We start from the raw sequence: 21,122 nt of genomic DNA, 5'->3' as shown, positions 1-21,122 counted from the left end.
AGGCTGGGGGCAGGGGTCAGGCCACAGGAAGAGCACGGCTCAGGGAAGGGCCCCGGGGCCAGGCAGGTGGGGCTGCCTGAACTAGGGCCCCAGAGCCAGGGCAGCGCCCAACCCACCTGCCTCTGGAAGTTGAGCAGCCTGAGGGCCTTGAGCTCAATGGTCGCTTTGGTTCGCAGATCCCCGGCCAGGGACCCAGGGAGGTTTTCAAGTTCCTGAATTCGGTGTGCGATGCGAGCCTGAAGCCTGGGTGCCCAGAGCAGAAAGACAGGAAGTGTGACAGGGCCATCTCTGCCAGGGCCACCTGCGGGCGCCCTGACGGGCCTGTGCCTCCAGGAGACCACGTGTGGAGGCAGCCAGCCACCGAGGGCTCCTGCGGACGGGCACGGGCAGCACAGCAAGCGGATGGCTGCCCCACAGTAAGGGCAGGGCAGCAAGCACCCCCAGGGGGGCCGACCCGGGCGCTCACCTGTACTCGCGCTCCTGCAGGATCTCCACGGGGTCGAGGCCCCGGGGCTTCTGGATAGGGGTGATCCGGCTCTGCTTCTGATGCAGTGGAACCAGGGGTGCAGGCTGGGCTGGCTGCCCGGGGGACTGTGTCTGTGGTGGCATCACGGGGGAGGCGGCAGGAGGCACGGCAGGGGGTGCCGGCGAAGGGCGGCCCGTCGGCTGCGGGGGGATCAGCTTTTGAGGGGTGCTTGTGGGGGCAGCAGCATTTGCCATGGGTCCTGGGAAGAGACGAGAGGGAGAGGCACTGGGCTGAGCGACTGGGCCATTCTGGGCTGCAAATGCGCAGGCTAGCAAATGCGCAGGCTAGCAAATGCGGACACACTCACACACCTGTGTGCAACTAGGGCCGCTGCTGCGGGTAGGGCGCACTCCTTGTGGCCTTGGAATTTATGCCTCGAGACCTCAGCCTCCACACTAGCCTCCCAGCCCTGCGGGCAATGCGAGCTACGTGCGGGCAGCCCGGGAGGCCAGCAGTCCCCCCGGACCCCCATCCCGTCCTCTACAGTAGCCCCTCAGCCGCAGATTCACCTCCTGCCATTCCAGTCACCCGAGGCCAGCAGCTGTCCAGAAATAATCCATTTGAAATTCCAGAACCAAGCCGTTCCTCAGAGTTGTCGAGAGCGCTGCTCTGAGGGGCTGCGCCACGGCATCTAGGGGGGGCACTGGGCCCCCTTCACCTCCCCACCCGGCGTGCGCAGCGCAGCGCAGCTCCCACCAGGCCAGAGCGGATGGCACAATTGCATTTAATGTCACCATATTACATGTGCTCCTTTTTATCGCTGGTAGTTGTTAGAACTCTAATAACTATCAGAAATGCAGTAACAGAAGCCATAACTCTGGGCTGGCAAAGTGGCTCAGTGGTAGAGCGCTTGCCTTGCATGCATGAGGCCCTGGGTTCAATTCCTCAGCACCACATAAGCAGAAAAAGCTGGAAGTGGCGCTGTGACTCAAGTGGTAGAGCGCTCGCCTTGAGAGGAAGAGCTGAGGGACAGCGCCCAGGCCCAGAGTTCAGGCACCACGACCAACAATAATAATAACAACCCTGGGCTGGGAAGGTGGCTTAGTGAGAGTGCCTGCCTAGCATGCAGGAAGACCTGGGTTCGAGTCCTCAGGACCACATACACAGAAAAAAGCCAGAAGTGCTCCTGTGGTTCAAGTGGTAGCCTTGAGCAAAAGAAGCAGGCCCTGAGTTCAAGCCCCAGGACTGGCAAAAAAAAAAAAAATGGCCTAACAGGCTGGGTGTGTTAGAGCGGCTGCCGTGCCAGCACAGTACCTTCAATTCAAAGCTTAACACTGAAGGAAAAAGCCCACCACAGCGGACACACAGGGTTCGCTCCCGTCCACCGTGACAGGCACCCACTGGGGCCTGGAAATGTCCCTGCGGGCAAGGGAACGGCTGTGCTCCAGTTCCACGAGAGCTGATGCTAGTGATTACTCTTCAGCGGCCCAAACACACCTGAGTGGAACCCATCCCTGACTCAACCGCAACGGAGGAGCACCCGAGCCACTAAGGCAGAGGGGAGCTTACCTTCAGGCCAGGGCTTGGGCGGTCCTCCGGGGGGCTGGCCAGGCATCCCAGGGGGCACACCTGAGGGTCCTGGAGGGGGCATGTTAGGCCCTCCCATACCTGCAGGCAGAGGCAACAACGGACACTAAATATTGGATCCTGGGGCCTGGAGCCCTAGGCCACACCCACTTCCAGGTCAGCTCCACCCGCCCCCTTCCCCCACGATGGTCCCCAGCTGCAGGTTTCAGGGGAGCTGCAGATGGAGCCTTTGTCAGGCAGTCACCCTGCCTACGTGAGCAGCACAATAGTGGGCTCAAGGCAGACCGTCCGGCACACCCCCCGGCACCCCCCCACACCTGTGCCGACCACGCTGAGAAGGAAGCAGTGGCGGCAGGTCTTACCGTGAGGTCTGCTGTAATTTGGAGGTGCTGGGCCAGGACCAGGGCCGGGGCCGGGGCCGGGGCCAGGACCAGGGCCCGTGGCGGACACTGAAGGAGGAGGTAGTGTTGGCATCTGCTGCTGCATCCCGGGCATCGGCCGCTTGCCCTGCACAGCCATCTGCAGGTGGTCGGGAAGGGGCTGGCCCCTGGCCAGCATTTTGTAGGCCATGATCTGAGCTCGGAGCTGGTGCAGCTGGTTCTGGTTAAATGGGGTTGGGCCCCGGTTCTGCTGCCCCAAAGCCTGGGGGTCAGCCCCATCTAGCGGGGCCCCTCCTGGCCCAGATGACATCTGGGGACCCGAGGATGGGCCACTGGCTGGAACAGGACTGGAGGCGTGCTCAGAGCCCCCCAGCGGGGAGGGGTAACCTGCAGGGGAGAGCCGGGTGGACACTCAGCGGCACGCAGACGCATTCTGCCACAGCCATGCCACCTCCTCCAAGATGGTACCCGAAACCCCTTCTCCTGATTCAAACGAGAACATCCGACGGCTCGCAAGACTGTGGGTGCAGCCCGTCTCGGGTGGTCGGCCCTTCCCTCAGTCCCATTCCCGTGGAGCCCCCACAGCTTGTTGTCCCTGGTACGAGGAGACCCTGCATGTCACCTGCTGCGCCCCCGGCAGCCCTCACCAACATCAGGACAGGTAGCCATCTACGCCCCGTACTGAATACCAACTCTGCCCGGCCACAGGCTTCCTCCCCAAGTCACCCGCCAAAGCCCCGCCGGACAGCCCTGGCGGGGCTCCCTAACTCAACCGCGGGGCCCTCTCCAGTCCACCTGCTGAGAAGCCCCAGTGCGGAACAGGGTCTCAGAACCACAACGGCACCTTGGGAGTGCTGGTCCATGGGGCTGGGCGGGGGCCCCATCCCTGCGTGGCCCCCGGAGCGCATGCCCATTCCTTTCATCTGGTTGTAGCGCGGGTCGTCCGCTATGCCCTTCTCGTGCATGGACTCCATGGGCTGCGAGAGGGACAATGACGAGGCGGGGTCAGCAGGGAAGCAGAGGGGGTCAGTCACCCAGCGTCCACCCCCCACTGCCTTGGCAGATACTAGACCCCCACATGCCAAGAGCTGAGCTTCCAAGCTTGGTCACGCCATCGGCTTGGGTGTCAAGGCAGCGATGCCCAGCCAAGGACGGCCACCCAGGGCCCTGCAGGAAGGTGGGCTTGCAGCGGGCTGGGCGGGAACTCGGAGCCCCTTTCTGTGATGAGATGGACACGAGTCTCAGGATGGAGGCGAAGCCTCGACGGCCGGCCCTGTGCCCCGGCCCTGGAGGCCAGAAAGATGGCTGCCATGACTGGCCGCGGCAACCCTGCCTGAGACCCTCCTGCGGGCCAGGCCTGCTGATCGAGCACCTGCTCCTGGGCCTCCGGGGGGCACACAGGGGACAAAGCGGCTGCAGCTCCGTGTGCACCGAGACATGGAAGGAAGCGCTGGGCCCGGGCACTGCCCCGAGCGACCGGAGCCTTGCCCAGCCGGGTGCTGGCGGGACACCCTAGGGGCATGGATGGCACCCTAGCAGGGTGCTGGACACGGGGGACCTCAGACAGGTGCTGAGTGTGTGTGTGTGTGTGGCGCAGACAGGAGGAGGAGAGGCTGGGCCCTGCTAGCAGAGAAGTACCGAAGCCAGGAAGCGAGGGGTTCAAGTGGTGTAGGACCAGAAACTCCTCCAGGAAGGGAAGGGTTAAGATGTATTACACCTGAGCTGCAGAAACACTCGGGGACGGGAGGCAGGGAAATACCTCAAGACGCCAGGGGCCTGGGAAGCATGGTATGGCTAGGGTGCGAGGTCAGGCAAGTGTGTATGTGTGTGTGTGTGTGTGTGTACATGCATATGTATGTGTGCGTGGGGAGGGGTGCAAGTGTGTGTGTGTGTGTGTGTGTGTGTGTGTGTACATGCGTATGTATGTGTGCGTGGGGAGGGGTGAGACCCAGCACGCAACCACCACCACCCCTGGAGGGCTGCGAGGGGCATTGGGTGGGATGGAGCGTGAGCGTGTGGACAGTCCTGCAGGGAGGGGGAAGCTGGTAGGGCCCCACCCCACCCCCACCCCTGCGGGGAGCCAAGCCATGCCAGCTGCCTGGCCCCAGGGGCACCTGAGGGGCGAGGAGGAGGCCGGTGCTGGTGCAGACTCCTACCTTGTGCATCGGGTGCATGGCGTCCTGAGGGTACCCGCCGGGACCCTGGCTGGGGAGCGGGTGTCCTGCTGAGGGTGGGCCAGGGCTGGGCCCCACCATGCCGTGTGCGGAGCCTGGCGAGGGGCCCGGGCTGGGGCCCAACATGGCCCCGGGCGAGGGGCCGGGGCCTGGGGAAGGGCCCGGCCTGGGCGTCCCGCCCAAGGGTGGGTCTGGAGCGGACATCTTCCCAGGAGCTGGAGACCGTGGGCCCTGCTGAAAGAGTGGGAGTCAGCCGGGCCGGCGCTGCGGGTGGGGAGGACCACGGAGCCCCACTTCCATTGTCTGGAGGACAGCGAAAGGGGCCCCGGCCCCCCTCCCTTCTCCTCATGTCTCTGGGAGAAGGCAAGAGATTACCAGGCATTTTGAAATCAGAGCAGCGCGCTCGGCACGGCAAAGCCTGCAGCGCAGCCGAGGCGAATGCCCTGGGGTTCACACACCAGGACAGACCAGGCCTGGCATGTGCGTCTTCAATGCTCTGCTGCCCTCTCTCGGAGGCTCATGCCAAATCTGGCTTGTTTCCGCTGTCTTCTGGAATCGATTTTTTTTTTTTTGCCAGTCCTGGGGCTTGAACTCAGGGCCTGGGGGCTGTCCCTGAGCTTCTTTTGCTCAAGGCTAGCTCTCTACCACTGGAGCCACAGCACCACTTTGGGCTTTTTCTGTGTATGAGGTACTGAGGAATGAAACCCTCAGCTTCATGCATGAGAGGCAAGCTCTCTACCACTGAGCCACCTTCCCAGCCCTGAAATAGACTTCTTCATCCCGCAATTTCCTCAGGTATTTGTGGCTCTACAGACAAATTCTGAGCGAGGAGCAACAGGGAGGGGGTTGTGGCTCCGTGCACAGCAATTCCCCTTCCACGCGCCAGGCCCCAGCACCAGTTTCATTCCCAGCACTATGTTTAAAAAAAAAAAAAAAAGCCGGGGCGCCTGTGGCTTCCACCTGTCACTCAGGAAGCTGAGATCTGAGGATCGAGGTTCAAAGCCAGCCCAGGCAGAAAAATCCATGAGACTCTGATCTCCAATAAATCACCAGAAAACCAGAAGTGGTGCTGTGGCTCAAGTGGTAGAGCGATCCCCTTGAGCTGAAGAGCTGAGGGACAGCACACAGGCCCAGTGTTCAAGCCCCACAACCAACAACAAAAAAAGGCTTAGAAACATTTTTCATTCCCTTGATTAAAAACAATATTAGCTAAAAGGGGGTGACATCAATCAGTACAACTACTTAAAAATAATTAAAATCTAATTTAAAAACTTTTTTTTTTTTGGGTCCGGTCATGGGGCCTGAACTCTGGGCCTGGGTCCCTCAGCTCTTCAGCTCAAGGCTAGTGCTCTACCACTTGAGCCACAGTGCCACTTCCAGCTTTTTTCTCTTTGCTTATGTGGTGCTGAGGAATCGAACCCAGGGCCTCATGCATGCAAGGCAAGCGCTCTACCACTGAGCCACCTTCCCAGCCCCAAGCCCCACAATTACTTTAAAAAAACAAACAAACAAAAAATCTCTTGGATTTGTCTGCCTGGGCTGGCTTTGAACCTTAGCCTCACATCTCTGCTTCCTGAGTGGTTAGGATTTCAGTCATGAGCCACTAGCACCTGGATAGCTGTTTTGATTTAGAAGATGTGTTCCTGGGTAACCGATCAAAAGTTCAAACTTCTGGCTCCAGTTTCATGACTGAGCAGAAGAGAAAATCAGAACCTCAGCAGAGCAGGAGCAGGGCCAACCCCAAGCCCATCCTGAACACAGCACTCCTCAACTCCAGGTACACCCACAGGCCTAGTTATCAAGGAGGTTGAAACAGGAGGATCTTTTTTTTTTTTTAATTTTTTTTTTATTGTGAAAATACTGTACAGAGCGGTTACAATTACATGGGCAAGATCATGAGCACATTTTCTTATCAAGCATTGTAGCCTCCTCCTTTGTTTCCCCTTCCCATCCCATCCTCCCCAACAGGAGGATCTTGAGTCCAAGATCCATCTGGGTCAGCAGGAGGCACACCTTCTGGGCTCCCCAGCTTCCCTGATAAGAGGTGACTGGGTCATGAGGACAGAGCCTTTGTGAATGGATTCATGGCTTTATTGTGAAAGGAGCTTTTGAGCTGTCACACGAGTGAATTATTACTGAACAAAGCTGAACTGTATGGCAGCACACACCTATAGTCCCAGGTGGAGAAGGTGAGATCAGCCTGGAACAACTCCAAGGCCAGAATGAGGTAGATAGATAGAAGATAACCCCCAAAATGACTGGGGCTGAGGCTACTGATAGGTTGTAGCAGAGGCTTGTTCTGCCTGCTCGCTGCCCAAGATTGGACCCCAAGCAGCCCTCCCTCCCCCGGGAGACAAGGCAGCAGGAAAGAAAGCCTTGCCCACGCTGTAGCCAGCCCCTCACACGCCTCTCAATTTCCCGCACATGCGCGCTGTAAGTCTAATAAGCCTCATCTTCATATTTTCCCTCACCTGTGCCTTCGGCCAGAGTAACCGAGAGCAGCGGGAACTACGGTGCCCAGTGGCAATGGCTTCAGGAGGCGGCCTCCACAGCAGGTAGAAGCAGCCAGGCCAGGAACTACGCAAGTATGCGGGACATGAGGGTGAGGAAGGCCCCTCTGCCCACACCTTCCCCGGAGCCCAGCCGAGGCGGCGCTCGGGCGGGCAGGCGGGCGGGCGGGCGGCAGGGCTGGGACACTAGCGTGCGCTCACGTGCTTCTGTCTGGGAGCCGAGGCAGATGGGCATGGCCCTGGGGGTGTGTCTGGGGCTTCCAGAAAGGAACACAAGCCTGGGAACCAGGCAGACAGCCAGAGGCATGTGACAGGAAGTGAAAGGACTCTGGGGCCAGATTGTAAAGGCTGAAAGCTAGGCCAAGCTGACAAATGCTCAGTTTCCCAGGGCTAGAGCGTCTGAAGTGACCGTCACACCTCGTCAGTTTCTGTGAGAAGCAAGTCCAGGGCCTGGCGATCGGGACGCACAGCCCCAGCCTGTGCTGACACCACTGACACTGGAGGTGGTCACACCAAGCACCAGGACACAAAGGATGATCGACAACGAAGAAAGGTGTGCATGGGCCCAGCCACCTGCTCCCCAAAATACTGTGTACATGAACCCCCACCCCGGAGCCAGCCCAAAGGAGACACGCCCTACCACGCTCTCTGCAGGCTTGGGAGGGGAAACTCACACTTACCACCTCTTAGCTGTTTGCTGGTGTTGGTTGTGTTTATTTTGCACAAGAGCCTTTTATTTCTTTTATATCTAGCATTTAAAGAAGAATTTTGAAGAAGTTGGGCGCCAGTGGCTCACACCTGTCATCCTAGCTACTCAGGAGGCTGAGGTCTGCAGAACACTGTTCGATGACAGCCTGGGCAGAAAAGTCCCTGTGAGACTCTCATCTCCAATTAACCACTCAAAAACTGTAAGTGGCGCTGTGGCTCAAGTAGCAGAGAACTAGCCTGGAGCACAGAGGCTCAGGGACAGCGCCCAGGCTGAGTACAAGTCCCACAACTGACAGGAAAAAAAAAAAAAAGAATTAAAAAAATATGTACTAAACTGAAAAGACTCCCATGAAACAAATACCCAGAGAAAAAAATGCCCAGAACCAGGCAGGGTGGCACACACCTGTATTCCTAGCACTTAGGAGACTGAAGAGGAAGAGGATGAGTTTGAAATCACACTCCTCTACATGGCAAAACCCTGTCTCAAAAAGACACAACAGCCTGGTGCTGGTGGCTCACGCCTGTAATCCTAGGTACTCAGAAGGCTGAGATCTGAGGATCAAGTTTCTAAGCCAGCCAGGGCAGGAAAGACCCAGTGAGACTCTTATCTTCAAAAGCCAGAAGTGGCGCTGTGGCTCAAGTGGTAGAGCACTAGCCTTGAGCACAAAGAGACTCAGGGAAGGGACAGCATCTAGGCCCAGAGTTGAAGCCCCCTCACCCCCACCCCCACCAACAAAGACAAAACAGAGCCAGGTACCTGTGGCTCAGGCCTGTAATTCAACCTACTTACTCGGAAGGCTGAGACCAAAGGATCACCATTTGAAGCAAGCCTGGACAAGAAAATCAGTGAAACCCTATTTTTGGCCAGTCCTTGGACTTTTGGGGCCTGGGCACTGTCCTAAAGCTGCTTTTTGCTCAAGGCTAGCACTCTATCTACCATATGCATGCAAGGCAAACACTCTACCACTAAGCCACACTCCCGGCCCTCAGTGAGACATCTCCAATTAAACACTATAAAGCCTATCACTAAATGATCACAGGAGCTAAGGAGAGACTTCTCAGAAGAAAGGTGAGAATGACAAAGAAACACATGAGGAAATGCTCATTATCCCTGGCCATAAGGGAAATGCAAATCAAAATAACTCCGCAATTCCCTCTCACCCCAGTTAGACTGGCCAACATCGTGAATCTGAACAGCAACAAACGTTGGCAGTGATGTGAGGAAAAGGAACCGTGCTGCACTGTTGGTGGGAATGTGAACTAGTACAACCACTCTGCACAGCAGTCGGGAGGCTCCTCAGACAATTAAACACAGACCTTCCCCACGACCCAGCCACACTACTCCTGGGCATCTACCCTGAACATCACAAGCCAGGATACCATAAAAATAACAACACCTGCACATCCATGTTCACTGCTGCACTATCCACAATAGCCAAGTTCTAGAAACAGCCCAAATGCCCTACAATAGATGAGTGGATCCAAAAAATGTGGGATGTGTATACACAATGGGATTTTATACAATCATTAGAATAATATTATGTCCTTTGCAGGGAAATGAATGGACCTACACCAAATCACATTAAGTGAGGTAAGCCAAGCCCAGAAAGATAAATGGCATACGCCTCCTCTCATATACCGAGCTAGATCTAATATACACTGAAACAAACATGATAAATTCCACAGGACTCTAGACACAGAACAAAGGAGGATGTTTTTGGTTTTCTGTTTGTTTTTGTTGGTCGAGGGGCTTGAACTTAGGGCGTGGGCATGATGTTCCTGACCTCTTTTGCTCAAAGCTTGTGCCCTCTCTACCAGTTTGAGCCACAACACTACTTCCAGGTTTTTTGGTGGTTCACTGGAGATGTGTCTCACGGACTCCTACCCAGGCTGGCTTCAAACTACAATCCTCAGATCTCAGCCTCCTGACTAGCCACCAGAGCCCAACACAAGACATGTATATTCTTATGTAACTGTAACACCTCCCTGTATAATATCTCTATAATTTTTTTTAATTTTAAGCATTAAAAAGCCAGAAGTGGCCGGCGCCAGTGGCTCACATCTGTAATCCTAGCTACTCAGGAGGCTGAGATCTGAGGATCAAGGTTCAAAGCCATCCTGGGCAAGAAAGTCCTTGAGACTCCTATCTCCAATAAACCACCAGAAAACTAGAAGCGGCACTATGGCTCAAATGGTAGAGTGCTTGCCTTGAGTTGAAGAGCTGAGGGATAGCACTCAGGCCCAGAGTTCAAGCCCCACGACTAACAAAAAAAAGCCAGGAGTAGAGTTTTGGCGGAAGTGGCACCCAGGCCTCGAGTTCAAGCCCCAGAACTAGTACGCACGCGCGCGTGCGTGCGTGCATGCGTGTGTGTCTGTAAAGCTCTGGGGTAGTACACTTTCACACAAGCTCTTGGCACCAGCAAGCAAAAGAAAGAAAAGAAAAGGTAGGAAGGAAGGAAGGAAAGAGAGGAGAGGAGAGGAGAGACGGAGGGAGGGAGGGGAGGGGAGGAAACCACAATGAATAAAGCTGGGAACTTGTGAGCTGGGAAGGTGGCTCAGTGGCAGAGCATGTGCCTTGTATGCTTGAGGCCCTGGGTTTGATTTCTTAGCACTACATAAGCAGACAAAAACAAGCCAGAAGTGGTGCTGTGGCTCAAGTGGTAGAGTGTTAGCCTTCAGCTAAAGAGCTGAGGGACAGCGCCCAGGCCCAGAGTTCAAGCCCCCCACGGACAAAAAAAAAAAGTTGGGTACTTGTGACTGAGGCCTTCTGATCCTAGCCATCCAAGAGGCTGAGACCAGAGAATGACAGTTCAAAGCCAGCCCAGGGGAGAAAAGTCCTTGAAACTCCACCTTCACAACAAGCAGCAAAAAGGCTGGCTGAGGACATGGCTCAAGTGGTAGAGTGCCAGTCCAGTTAGCATCAGGCTTAGCAGTCAAACAGTGGTAACCACCCAGCTATATCAAGGCTTCCTCATTTCAGTTAACTTGGACTGGCTCACAGGAAGGAGGAAACGATCTCCCGCTACTACAGGTGTTCACAAAGCACACAAGTCAGGATCAACCAGACAGAAGGGATGTGTGGAGCTAGGCTCGGGGGAAGTGGCACAGGGCCTCTCTGGATCTTCCATTCCCCCTGCCTGGGCTATGCAGGGGCCGGCTGCAGCCTACGCCACTTCACTGGCATAACTCTGAGGCGCTCTATGACCGCGCCACGTGGCTGGGGCTGCAGCTCAGAGAGGAGCACTAGCCTAGGTGCTCCAGGTCATAGGTTCCATCGCCAACACTGAAGGAAAAACAAACAAGACTGTACAGTACCACAGTACAAGCGGACTGCCAGCCTAGAGGACCAGGGCACGAGGGGTGTGCCTGGGGGCAGCCAGGTGCCATGGGAAGCCACCCCAGCAGTCTTGTGGGCAGAGGAGGGAGGGACACACAGCCCAGTACCGGCTTGCTGTGTTGTCTGTCGTGAGGCTTCGAGTCTGGCTCTGGAGAAGGAGAGGGAATGGAGGTAAGGGTGACAGAAAGACAGGAGTCAAAAGTAACAAAGTGTCCAGCATTAGAAACTGAAACAGGAGGCTGGGAAGGTGACCTAGTGGCAGAGTGCTTGCCTAGCAGGCATGAAGCTCCAGCTTCAATTCCTCAGTACCACATACACAGAAAATGCCAGAAGTGGCGCTGTGGCTCAAGTGGTAGAGCGCCAGCCTTGAGCTGAAGAGCTCAGGGACACGGCCCAAGCCCAGAGTTCAAGCCCTACAGCTGACAATATTAAAAAAAGAAAAGAAGGCTGGAAAGGTGGGTCAGTGGTAAAGCGCCTGCCTTGCATGCATGAGGCCCTAGGATTGATTCCTCAGCACCACATAAGCAGAAAAAGCTGGAAGTGGTGCTTTGGCTCAAGTGGTAGAGCGCTAGCCTTGAGCTGAAGAGCTGAGGGGCAGCGCCCAGGCCCAGAGTTCAGGCCCCACGACCGACCAAAAGAAAAAAGAAGAAAAGAAAGAAAGAAATTGAAAAAGGCAGCCATAGGCGGATGCTGGGGCGCAGGCCTGTCATCCCAGCTACCCAGCTGCGATCTGAGGATGGCAGCTGGAGAACGCAGCCGCTGAGACTTATTTCCCAATTAACCACTAAAGACGGAAATAGAACTGTGGCTCAAGTGGTCGAGAGCAGACTTGAGGAAAAGAGCTTAGGGACAGCACCCAGGCCCCGAGTTCTAACTTTAAAACAAACAATAAAAGAGTGTGACAATGTATACCTGTAGTCCCGGCTCCTCAGGAAGCTGAAGGGGGAAAGTCACTTCAGGACGGGAGTTTGCCCCGCTGAAAATACACCAGCCGCAGAGCACGGCTGGACTCCAGTCCCCTTGGTGTAGGACTGGCAACTGCAGGTGGACATTTACTCAGACCAGGGAGACTCGGGGGGATCAGAGGAATTTTGCTCAGAGAGGTTCAGTCATTTGCATTACATCCCGTAGAGCACAGCTCTGCCTCCAGCTTAGGTGAGCCCAGGACCTGAGTAATTCAGACAGGAAACAAAAAGAGCACTCAAAGGCGGGAGGGGCAGACAAAGTGAAGCCCCCTAACAGGAAGGAGCCCCCGGGGAACACTCCTAGAACAGGTAGGGCACAGAGCTGTAGGCAGCCAGCAGCCCTGCGTTAGGCCACCAGCAGGGCAGTAATTCTCAGGTGGTGCCACTCTCCTGGGCCTTTAGGAGCAAGGGAGAAGCTGGGCCCTAGTGGCTCACACCTATAATCCCAGCTACTCAAGAGGCTGAGATCTGAGGACACAGGTTCAAAGCCATCCCTGGGCAGTAAAGTCTTATCTCCATGAGACTCTTATCTCCAACGAACCACCAGAAAACAGGACGGACGTGGCAGAAAACAGGACGTGGCGCTGTGGCTCAAGTAGTAGAGCGCTTGCCTTGAGCTGAAGAGCTGAGTTCAAGCCCCAAGACAGATTAAAAAAAGAGGTCAGGGACAAGGCCCAGGCCCTGAGTTCAAGCCCCAGCACGGCGCACACGAACACACAAGCACAGAGCAAGTGAGGGTGGAAGACGCCCGGCCCCTCCCCCCAGGCTCCCAGGTCACAGGTAAGGCAGACTCTGTCCTGCAGCACCTGCTTCCTGTGCCAGTAGGGCATGACCAGCTGGCACAACAACTCGCAACTGACAGTATTCAATCAAGCCCGTCCTCCTTTCCGAGGCTGCTGAACACATGGGGCAAACCCACACTGTTCCAAAAGGGACACGTGCAAAACTCAAGACCCAGCCCTGGCCAAGGGAAAGTTCTAGAAGTCAGTGCTCAAACGGCAGTGGGAAGGGTCCAGTGCTTAACAGTAATCCCTTCCTTGCTCCCTACCTCCTCCCCCTTCCCCTTCTCCATCTTTCCTCCCCTTCCCTCTTTCTTCCTTTCCTATCTTTTGAGACAAGAGTCTCACTATGGAGCCAAGGCTGGCCTCCAAAGCAAGCCCTCCTGGCCTCCATCTCCCAAGGGCAGGTACGCCAGGCGGCCTGCACCACCCAGCCCTGACTTTCCCCTGGGTGCTTCTACATAGGAAATGGAGGGACAACAATGCATGCCCCTCCACACTGTCCTGTGAAATTCCATCTCCCAACAAAGCCAGACTGACCTCCCTCCTGGAAGCAGAGCAAGGCCCAAACATCCAGGCACCAGGGGCTTATACCTGTGATCCTAGCTACTCAAGAAGCCAAGAGGGAGTAGAAGAATGAAGGTTCAAGTCTAGCCCAGGCAGGAAAGTCCAGAAGACCCTATCTCAAAATAACCTGCAAAAAGCTGGGCACCAGTGGCTCACGCCTGTAATCCTAGTTACTCAAGATCTGAGGATCACGGTTCAAAGCCAGCCTGGAGAAGGAAAGTCCATGACTCTTATTTCCAATAAACCACTAGAAAACGGGAAGTAGCGCTGCAGCTCAAGCGGTAGAGCGCTCGCCTTGAGCTGAAGAGCTGAAGGATAGCGCCCAAGCCCAGAGTTCACGCCCCACAACTGACAAAAATAACCTGCAAAAAACAAGGCTGGAGGCATGGCACAAGTAGTAGAGCCCAGCAAGTGCAAGGCTCTGAGTTCAAATCCCTATACCACGAAAACAATCCAGATCCTGAGAAGTTCCTAACCACAGTCTGCAGTTAACAAAAAAGCCACAAAAATCACTGGTCACGAGCCTGATACCTGGATGACATTGGGAGAGGGCAGCCAGTGCAGTCCACTGATCTCAGCCTCCACTCATTCCCCACAGTCCCCCAGCCCAATACTGTTACTTTCCTTTCACTGATTCTGTTTTTCTTTCTTTCTTTTTTTTTTTTTTTTTTTTGCCTGAGCACTGTCCCTGAGCTTCTTTCCTCATGGCTAGTGCTCTACCATCTGAGCCACAGTGCCCACTTCCAGTTTTCTGGTGGTTTACCGGAGATCAGAGTCTCATGGACTTTCCTGCCCAGGCTGGCTTTGAACCATGATCCTCTGATCTCAGCCTCCTGAGCAGCTAGGATTACAAGGATGAGCAGCCAGCACCTAACTTTCTTTTTTTCCTTTTTTATTGAGCTAATGTTGGAACCCAGAGCCTCATGTATATTAAGCACATATGTGTGCTTACATGTGAGCTACATCTCCAGTTCTTGTGATTTAAGAAAAAAAAAAAATTCGGGCTGGGAAGTTGGCTCAGTGGTAGAGTGCTTGCCTCACATGCATGAGGCCCTGGGTTCGATTCCTCAGCACACATAAGCAGAAAAAAGCCGGAAGTGGCGCTGTGGCTCAAGCGGTAAAGCGCTAGCCTTGAGCTGAAGAGCTGAGGGACAGTGCCCAGGCCCAGAGTTCAGCCCACACGACCGGATCAAAAAAAAAAAAAAATCAGCTCCTGAGCCAGGAACTGGTGGCTCAGGCCTGTAAGCCTAGCTACTCAGGAGGCTGAGATTTGAGGATCATGGGTCAAAGCCAACCTACACAAAAAGGCCATGAGACTGTTTTCTGGGATTTTTTTTGGTTTTTGTTTGTTTTTGTCAGTGGGGCATGAACTATGGGCCTGGGTGCTGTCCCTCAGCTCTTCAGCTAGCACTCTACCATTTGAGCCATAGCACCACTTCTAGCTTTTTCTGCTTATATGGTACTAAAGAATGGAACCCAGGGCCTCATGCATGCAAGGCAGGCACTCTACCACTGAGCCACCTTCCCAGCCAGTCCATGAGAGACTTTAATTCCAATTAACCACCAAAAAATGCCAAAGTGGAGCTATAGATCAAATGGTATAGCATAAGCCTCGAGTGAAAAAAGCCAAGCAAGAGTATAAGAACCTAAATTCAATGCATGCATGCACACACAAACACACACAGGCATACACACAAAGCCAGAAACTGGTGGCTCATGCCTGCATTCCTACCTACTCAGGAAGCTGAGACCTGAGGCTCACAGTTTAAAGCAAGACTGGAAATGAAAATCTGTGAGACTCTTATCTCCAACTAATCACCAAAAAGCCAGAAGTGGAGCTGTGGCTCAAGTGGTAGAGCGCTACCCTTGAATAAAAAAGCTCAGGGATAGCATCTAAGCTGAGTTCAAGCTCCAGAACTGGTACCAACCCTCAACAAAAAATAAAAAGTATAGCCTTTAAAAAAAAAAAAACAAAAAACTAGGGGCTGGGAAGGTGGCTCAGTGGTAGAGTGCTTGCCTTCCATGCATGAGGCCCTGGGTTCGATTCCTCAGCACCACATAAGCAAAAAAGAAAAAAAAGCCACAAGTGGCGCTGTGGCTCAAGTGGTAGAGCGCTAGCCTTGAGCTGAAGAGCTCAGGGATAGCGCCCAGGCCCAGAGTTCAGGCCCCATGACCAGACCTCCCTCCCCTCCGCAAATAAATAAATAAATAAACTATACAAACACACCCCTTCTTGTCCAGTGTTTTTGGTAAAATTAAAAAGTTTAATTTGCCGGGCACCAGTGGCTCACACCTATAATCCTAGCTACTCAGGAGACTGAGATCTGAGGATTGCAGTTCAAAGCCAGCTTGGTCAGGAAAAGCTGTGAGACTCTCATCTCCAGTAAACTATCAGAAGTCCAGAAGTGGCGCTGTGGCTCAAGTGGTAGAGCATTCACCTAGAGCTGAGGGGCTCAGGAACAGTGCCCAGGACCAGAATTCAAGCCCAACAACTGACAAAAAAAAAAAAGCTTAATTTTTGGCTGGGGAGCATGGTTCAAGCAGTAGCGTGCTGGCCTAGCCAGTGTGAAGCCCTGAGTTCAAACCCCTGGAAGATAAAAAACCGTACATGAAATGTTTAGGATAAAATGCAGGAGTACTTCCCTGGCCAGCACCTTACAAAACAGGGCAAAATGTGCCACCCATCGCAGTCCACCACGGCGCTGTGGGAATCCGAATGGGTGACAGCTGTTTTCCCTTTTGCGGCACTGGCGATAGAAGCTTGGGGGTACCAGCAGCACTGAGCCGCACCCTCAGCTTCGGACAGGCAGGGCCATTTTGTTGTTCATCTTTGCAACCCTACAAAGTGGGCATGCCTACTGTCCCCTCTTGCAAGTAGGAGGCTAGAAGCGATCAAAGCAGAACAAGCCCTGGTCCTTGAACCCTCCACAGAGGCCAGGTCCTGGGCTGGCCCAGGCAGGAAAAGGAGGGCTGGGCGCATGCCAGGGAGGACGACCATGCACACCGCGCATCTTTAGTTAGGTGAAGAGCTCCTAATGTGCCACTGGCAGCCCCAATGACTAGATGGAAAGCAGCCAGCACAGCGGAGGACTTACTACGTGCCAGGCACGGGGATCTCTAGCTCTCTGGGGCAACAGGACAGAAAGCGGCAAGGCCAGAGTCAACGCCGGGCAGCTGATTTGAGAGCCTCTGGACAAGGAAAACCCCTAGGACCTTGGTTTCTTCACTCGCACAATGAAGGGTTAGTACCAGACATTCATCCCCAAAGGCCCACTCCCTCCGGCTCCTGAACAAAGGATAAAAGGCCTAAATACAAGTTGTGGGGGGGCCCACAAAGGGTGGCATAGGCATGCAAATAACCTGTGAATAAGCACCAGCATTCACATGACAGCCCCTGCCACAGCTCCTGCTCAAAGCCCTGCGAGATCAATTCACCTAAACCGCCTGACTCCAAGGGACTTCAGGTGGCAAGTGAAGAACACGGTTCTCCTAATTAGATATGCATTGATTTTGGGGTTTTTTGTTTTTTTTTTCCAGGTCAGGCCAGTGCCAGTGGCTCATGCCTAGAATCCTAGCAACAAAGCAGGTTGAGATCTAAGGATCGCGGTTCAAAGCCAGCCTGGATAGGAAAGTGTTTTATCTCCAACTAACACCCCCAAACCAGAAGTGGGGCTGTGGTTCAAAGTGGCGGTAGCCTTGAGCAAAGAGCTCAGGAACACTGCCTAGGCTCTAAGTTCAAGCTCTAGAACGAATCCCCCCTCCCACCCACCCCCCAAAAAAACAGAAAAATCAGAACCTGGGTGCTGATACCTCACACCAATAATCCTATTAGGGAGTCTGACTGAAGGCTGCTGTTCCAAGCTACCTGAACAGGAAAAGTCTGTGAGATTCTTATTTCCAGTGAACCACCAAAAATGCTGAAAAGCGGAGCTGTGGCTCAAATAGTAGAGCAGCAGTCTTGAACAAAAAGCCAAGTGCAATTTCAAGGTCCTGAGTTCGAGGTGCAGTAGGGGTACAGAAATGCATGCACACATATACATGTGCAAATGCACACACGCGCACGCACACACACAAACACACAGAGCAGACTTACACCTGCAATCCTACTGAAGAGGCTGAGATCTGAAGAACCATGGTTCAGATACCAGCCTTGGAAGTCTGTGGGACTGTCTCCAAAATAACCAGCAAAAAGGCATCAAGGCGCTGTACTCCTAATGACAGAGCAACAGTTGAGCAAGGAGACTCGGAAATCTAGAGGGCCTGAGTTCAAATCCAAGTACTATCAAAAACAAAATAAATAAATAAAACAAAAGAGGCTGGGTAGGGGCTGGGAAGGTGGTTCAGTGGTAGAGCGCTTGCCTTGCATGCCTGAGGCCTTGGGTTCGATTCCTCAGCACCACATAAGCAAAAAGAAAAAAGCCGGAAGTGGCGCTGTGGCTCAAGTGGTAGAGCACTAGCCTTGAGCTGAAGAGCTGAGGGACAGAGCCCAGGCCGAGTTCAGGCTCACGACCGGACCCAAAAAAAAAAATTATATGCCCATGCTAACCTCCCATTTCATGTACACACACATACAAGCCCCCTATAGGCCAGAGCTTGAGCTCTGTACCTCAAAATTTCCCTTGGCTTCTTCACTCATGTCTGTTGCTTTACCACTTGGGCCATATTTCCAGGGCAGCTTTTTGCTGTGTAATTAGAGACAAGAGTCCCACAGATTTTTCTGCTCAGGCTAACTTTGAACCAACATTCTCAGATCTCAGCTTCCTAAGTAGCTAGGATTACAGGCATGCGCCACTGGTGCCAGGACACATCTTGTCTTAACCCCGGGCAGTCACCATAAAGACAGACACCTGCTCATACCTGTTTCACAGGGGAATCAACCAGTGAATGGTTTTCGTAAGGTTAAGGTAGCCTCTAAGAAAATGAATTAGAGGAATGTGATTCCAGAACTAGCACTCCTCATTTCACCCAACACACAAACCATTACACCTCACACTTCATTAAGACAAGAGGGGCAACTGTGGCTTGGAAACAATGGCTTACAACGGTCAAAGAGGACGCTTGTTACTTGCAGTCCCTGTGCGGAGTTCTTTACACAACTGCTCACTTTACCCTCCCAACAACAATCCTCATTCACTCCACCAATAGCAGCTTATTAGGACCCAGGATATGCTAGGCCCAGATACGGTCCCTGTTCTGATGGCCTGTTCTGATGGCCGGGAGAGTGACAGCTCCGTGGCAAAGGAGTAAGTGCGCCAAAGGGGACCAATGACCGCTCCAACATGGGTCCGGGAACACTAAAATACAAGCCTAGAGGCTGGGAATGTGGCTCAGTAGTACAGTGTTTGCCTAGCATGCATGAAGCCCTGGGTTCGAGTCCTCAGTACCACATACACAGAAAAAGCCGGAAGTGAGTGGCACTGTGGCTCAAGTAGTAGAGTGCTCACCTTGAGCAAAAGAAGCTCAGGGACAGCGCCCAGGACCTGAGTTCAAGCCCCAGGACTGGCAAAAAAAAAAAAAAAAAGTAAAATAAAAAAAATAGGAAAAATACAAGCCTAGGGCTGTAGAAGGAGTTCAGTGATAAGAGTTTGCCTACCAAAGAAAGTACAAGGCTCGCCAGACGCCAGTGGCTCACACCGTAATCTTAGCTACTCAGGAGGTTAAGATCTAAGGATCACAGTTCAAAGCCAGCCCAGGAAGGAAAGTCCATCAGACTCTTATCTCCAATTAACCAGCAGAAAAACTCAAGTGGCGCTGTGGCTCAATTGGGTAGAGCGCTAGCCTTGAGCTGAAGAGCTGAGGGACAGTGCCCAGGCCCAGAGTTCAAGCCCTGCAACGGACCAAAAAGAATAAAAGAAAAAGAAAAAAAAAAAGTACAAGGCTCTAGGACATCCTCCCTGAGTTTGAATGAAGGCCCCCCTCCAGGCAGCCTTCCTGATCTCCGGCTCCCGGGGCTCCCCTTCCACACACAGGGCGGTCCACCTGCTCAGAGGTTGAGCTCTGACTTAGCACATACAAGGCCCAGAGTAGGCCTTCTACCAAAAAAGAAAAAGGAAAACAGGAAACTATTCCCCTATTTACAGCCTGTCCCCCTACCAAACTGGACAAGCTCCTGAAGAACCCAGATTGATACACACACCCCTTTTTGTGTGTGCTGGTACTGGGCCTTTAACTCAGAGCCTGGTCACTGACCTTCATCTTTTCCACTCAAGGCTGGTGCTCCACTGATTGAGCTTACACCTCTACTTCTGGCTTGTTGGTGCTTACTTGGAGATCAAGATCTCACTGACTTTCCTGCCTGGGATTGGTTTCTGGTTTCCCAAGTCATCCTCAGATCTCAGCCTCCTGAGTATAGCTAAGATTACAGGTGTAAGCCACCTGGGCCAGGCAGGATGGGACTGGACTCACATTACCAACCTTCCCCAACTCCTAACTGTGAAGACAAGATTCTCTTCCACCAAGACACTCAGAGACATTAAGCCGCTAGCCTCAGGTCACACAGCTGACAGCCATCGTCAACGATCAAAACGTAAAACCACACTGTCAATTCAGAGTGAAAACTAGCTTCATATTCCTGAGAGGTGGCCCTACCTAATTCCATTCCTACTTTCTCCTAGGGAGTCATGGGGGAGGGGGGAGGGAGATCAAAGATTCCCGTCTTCTTAACCAGCACGAAACATTTGCCTGAGACTAGTTTTTGAGTAAAAAGCTTTAATCTGGAAAACCAATTGGGAAGGGGCGGGGGGAATCACACACACGTACGCACACAAAGCGTTGAGTCCACGGCTCCCCGGCCCCGTGCTCCCCTCCTCGCGGCCGACCCCCTCCCCCTTTTTGAGCAAACATTTTTAAAGTCACTCTCTGCAAACGGATGGGGGGGGATTTACTTCCCTTTCCTCAAAAATCTGCGATACTGCATTTTCCCTTTGTATTCGATTCGAGGCCTGGCTGACCCGAGGGGCTTGATTAGAGAGTCCGAACGCAGGCCACACGCTGGACACAGGCGAGGCTTCCGCTACCCGAGGCCGGCCTGGTAGCCTCGCCAGAAAAGCGACCGCGCCAGCGCGGACCCGAACCGCGCGAAGGCGGAGCGGCCGCGACGCCCGGCCATTGTTGGAAATCGCGGCCACCGAGATGGAGACCGGGGGGCGGGGAGGGAGGAGAAGCCGGGGCACAGCAGGCCCAGGTGGGGGCGAGCTTTGTCCACGACCCCGGCGGGCGCGCGCGCGCGGCCTCCACGCGGCCCGGGCCCCGCGCCCCGCCGGCCCCGCGGACCCGGCCGCGGCCTCCCGGCACGGGGGCTTCCTGACCCTCGGGCGCCGCCGTACCCCGGGCCCCCCGGCTCCCGGCGCGGGCGGCCCCCGCCCCTCCCCCGCGGCGGCCCGGCTCCATTCAAACCGTCCCCGCCAGCCTCGCCCCGCGCTCTCCCCCCGCCGCGCCCGCCCCGCGGCCCGCGTTCCTTACCCGGAGCTGCTGCCGGCTCCGCCGCTTTCCCGGAGCCGCCCACAACCCTCCACGCGGGGCCGGGGGCAGAGTGGGCGTCTCGCCTCTCCTCACGAAACAAAGAAGCCGTCGCCGACGCCGAGCACGGGGGGATGGGTGGGGGGAGGAAAAAAAGCCCGGCGCGCGCGCCCGCCGTCCTCGCCCGCCCC

General features: G+C 54.5%; 1 protein-coding gene across 5 annotated transcripts in view; it reads right to left on the bottom strand.

Annotated features, from left to right (window-relative positions):
* Positions 1–21,115, bottom strand: part of Smarca4 (SWI/SNF related, matrix associated, actin dependent regulator of chromatin, subfamily a, member 4) — a 73,335-nt gene extending 52,220 nt beyond the window's left edge. For 4 of the 5 annotated variants that reach the window (XM_042693575.1, XM_042693577.1, XM_042693578.1 and 1 more), the window contains exons 1-7: positions 20,935–21,115; positions 4,590–4,841; positions 3,278–3,410; positions 2,416–2,820; positions 2,036–2,134; positions 467–725; positions 117–243 (exon numbers count right to left, since the gene is read on the bottom strand). In XM_042693575.1, coding sequence (XP_042549509.1) covers positions 117–243; positions 467–725; positions 2,036–2,134; positions 2,416–2,820; positions 3,278–3,410; positions 4,590–4,811 — 1,245 coding nt within the window. In that variant the 5' untranslated portion in view covers positions 4,812–4,841; positions 20,935–21,115. The remainder of the gene's footprint in view (positions 1–116; positions 244–466; positions 726–2,035; positions 2,135–2,415; positions 2,821–3,277; positions 3,411–4,589; positions 4,842–20,934) is intronic. The other variant, XM_042693576.1, reaches the window with a different exon arrangement.
* Between the last annotated feature and the right edge of the window lie 7 nt (positions 21,116–21,122).

The sequence above is a fragment of the Dipodomys spectabilis genome, unplaced genomic scaffold (genome assembly GCF_019054845.1).
Source record: "Dipodomys spectabilis isolate Male_0828 unplaced genomic scaffold, ASM1905484v1 ptg000173l, whole genome shotgun sequence".
NCBI lineage: Eukaryota > Metazoa > Chordata > Mammalia > Rodentia > Heteromyidae > Dipodomys > Dipodomys spectabilis.
This window is presented reverse-complemented; position numbering and strand designations above follow the sequence as displayed.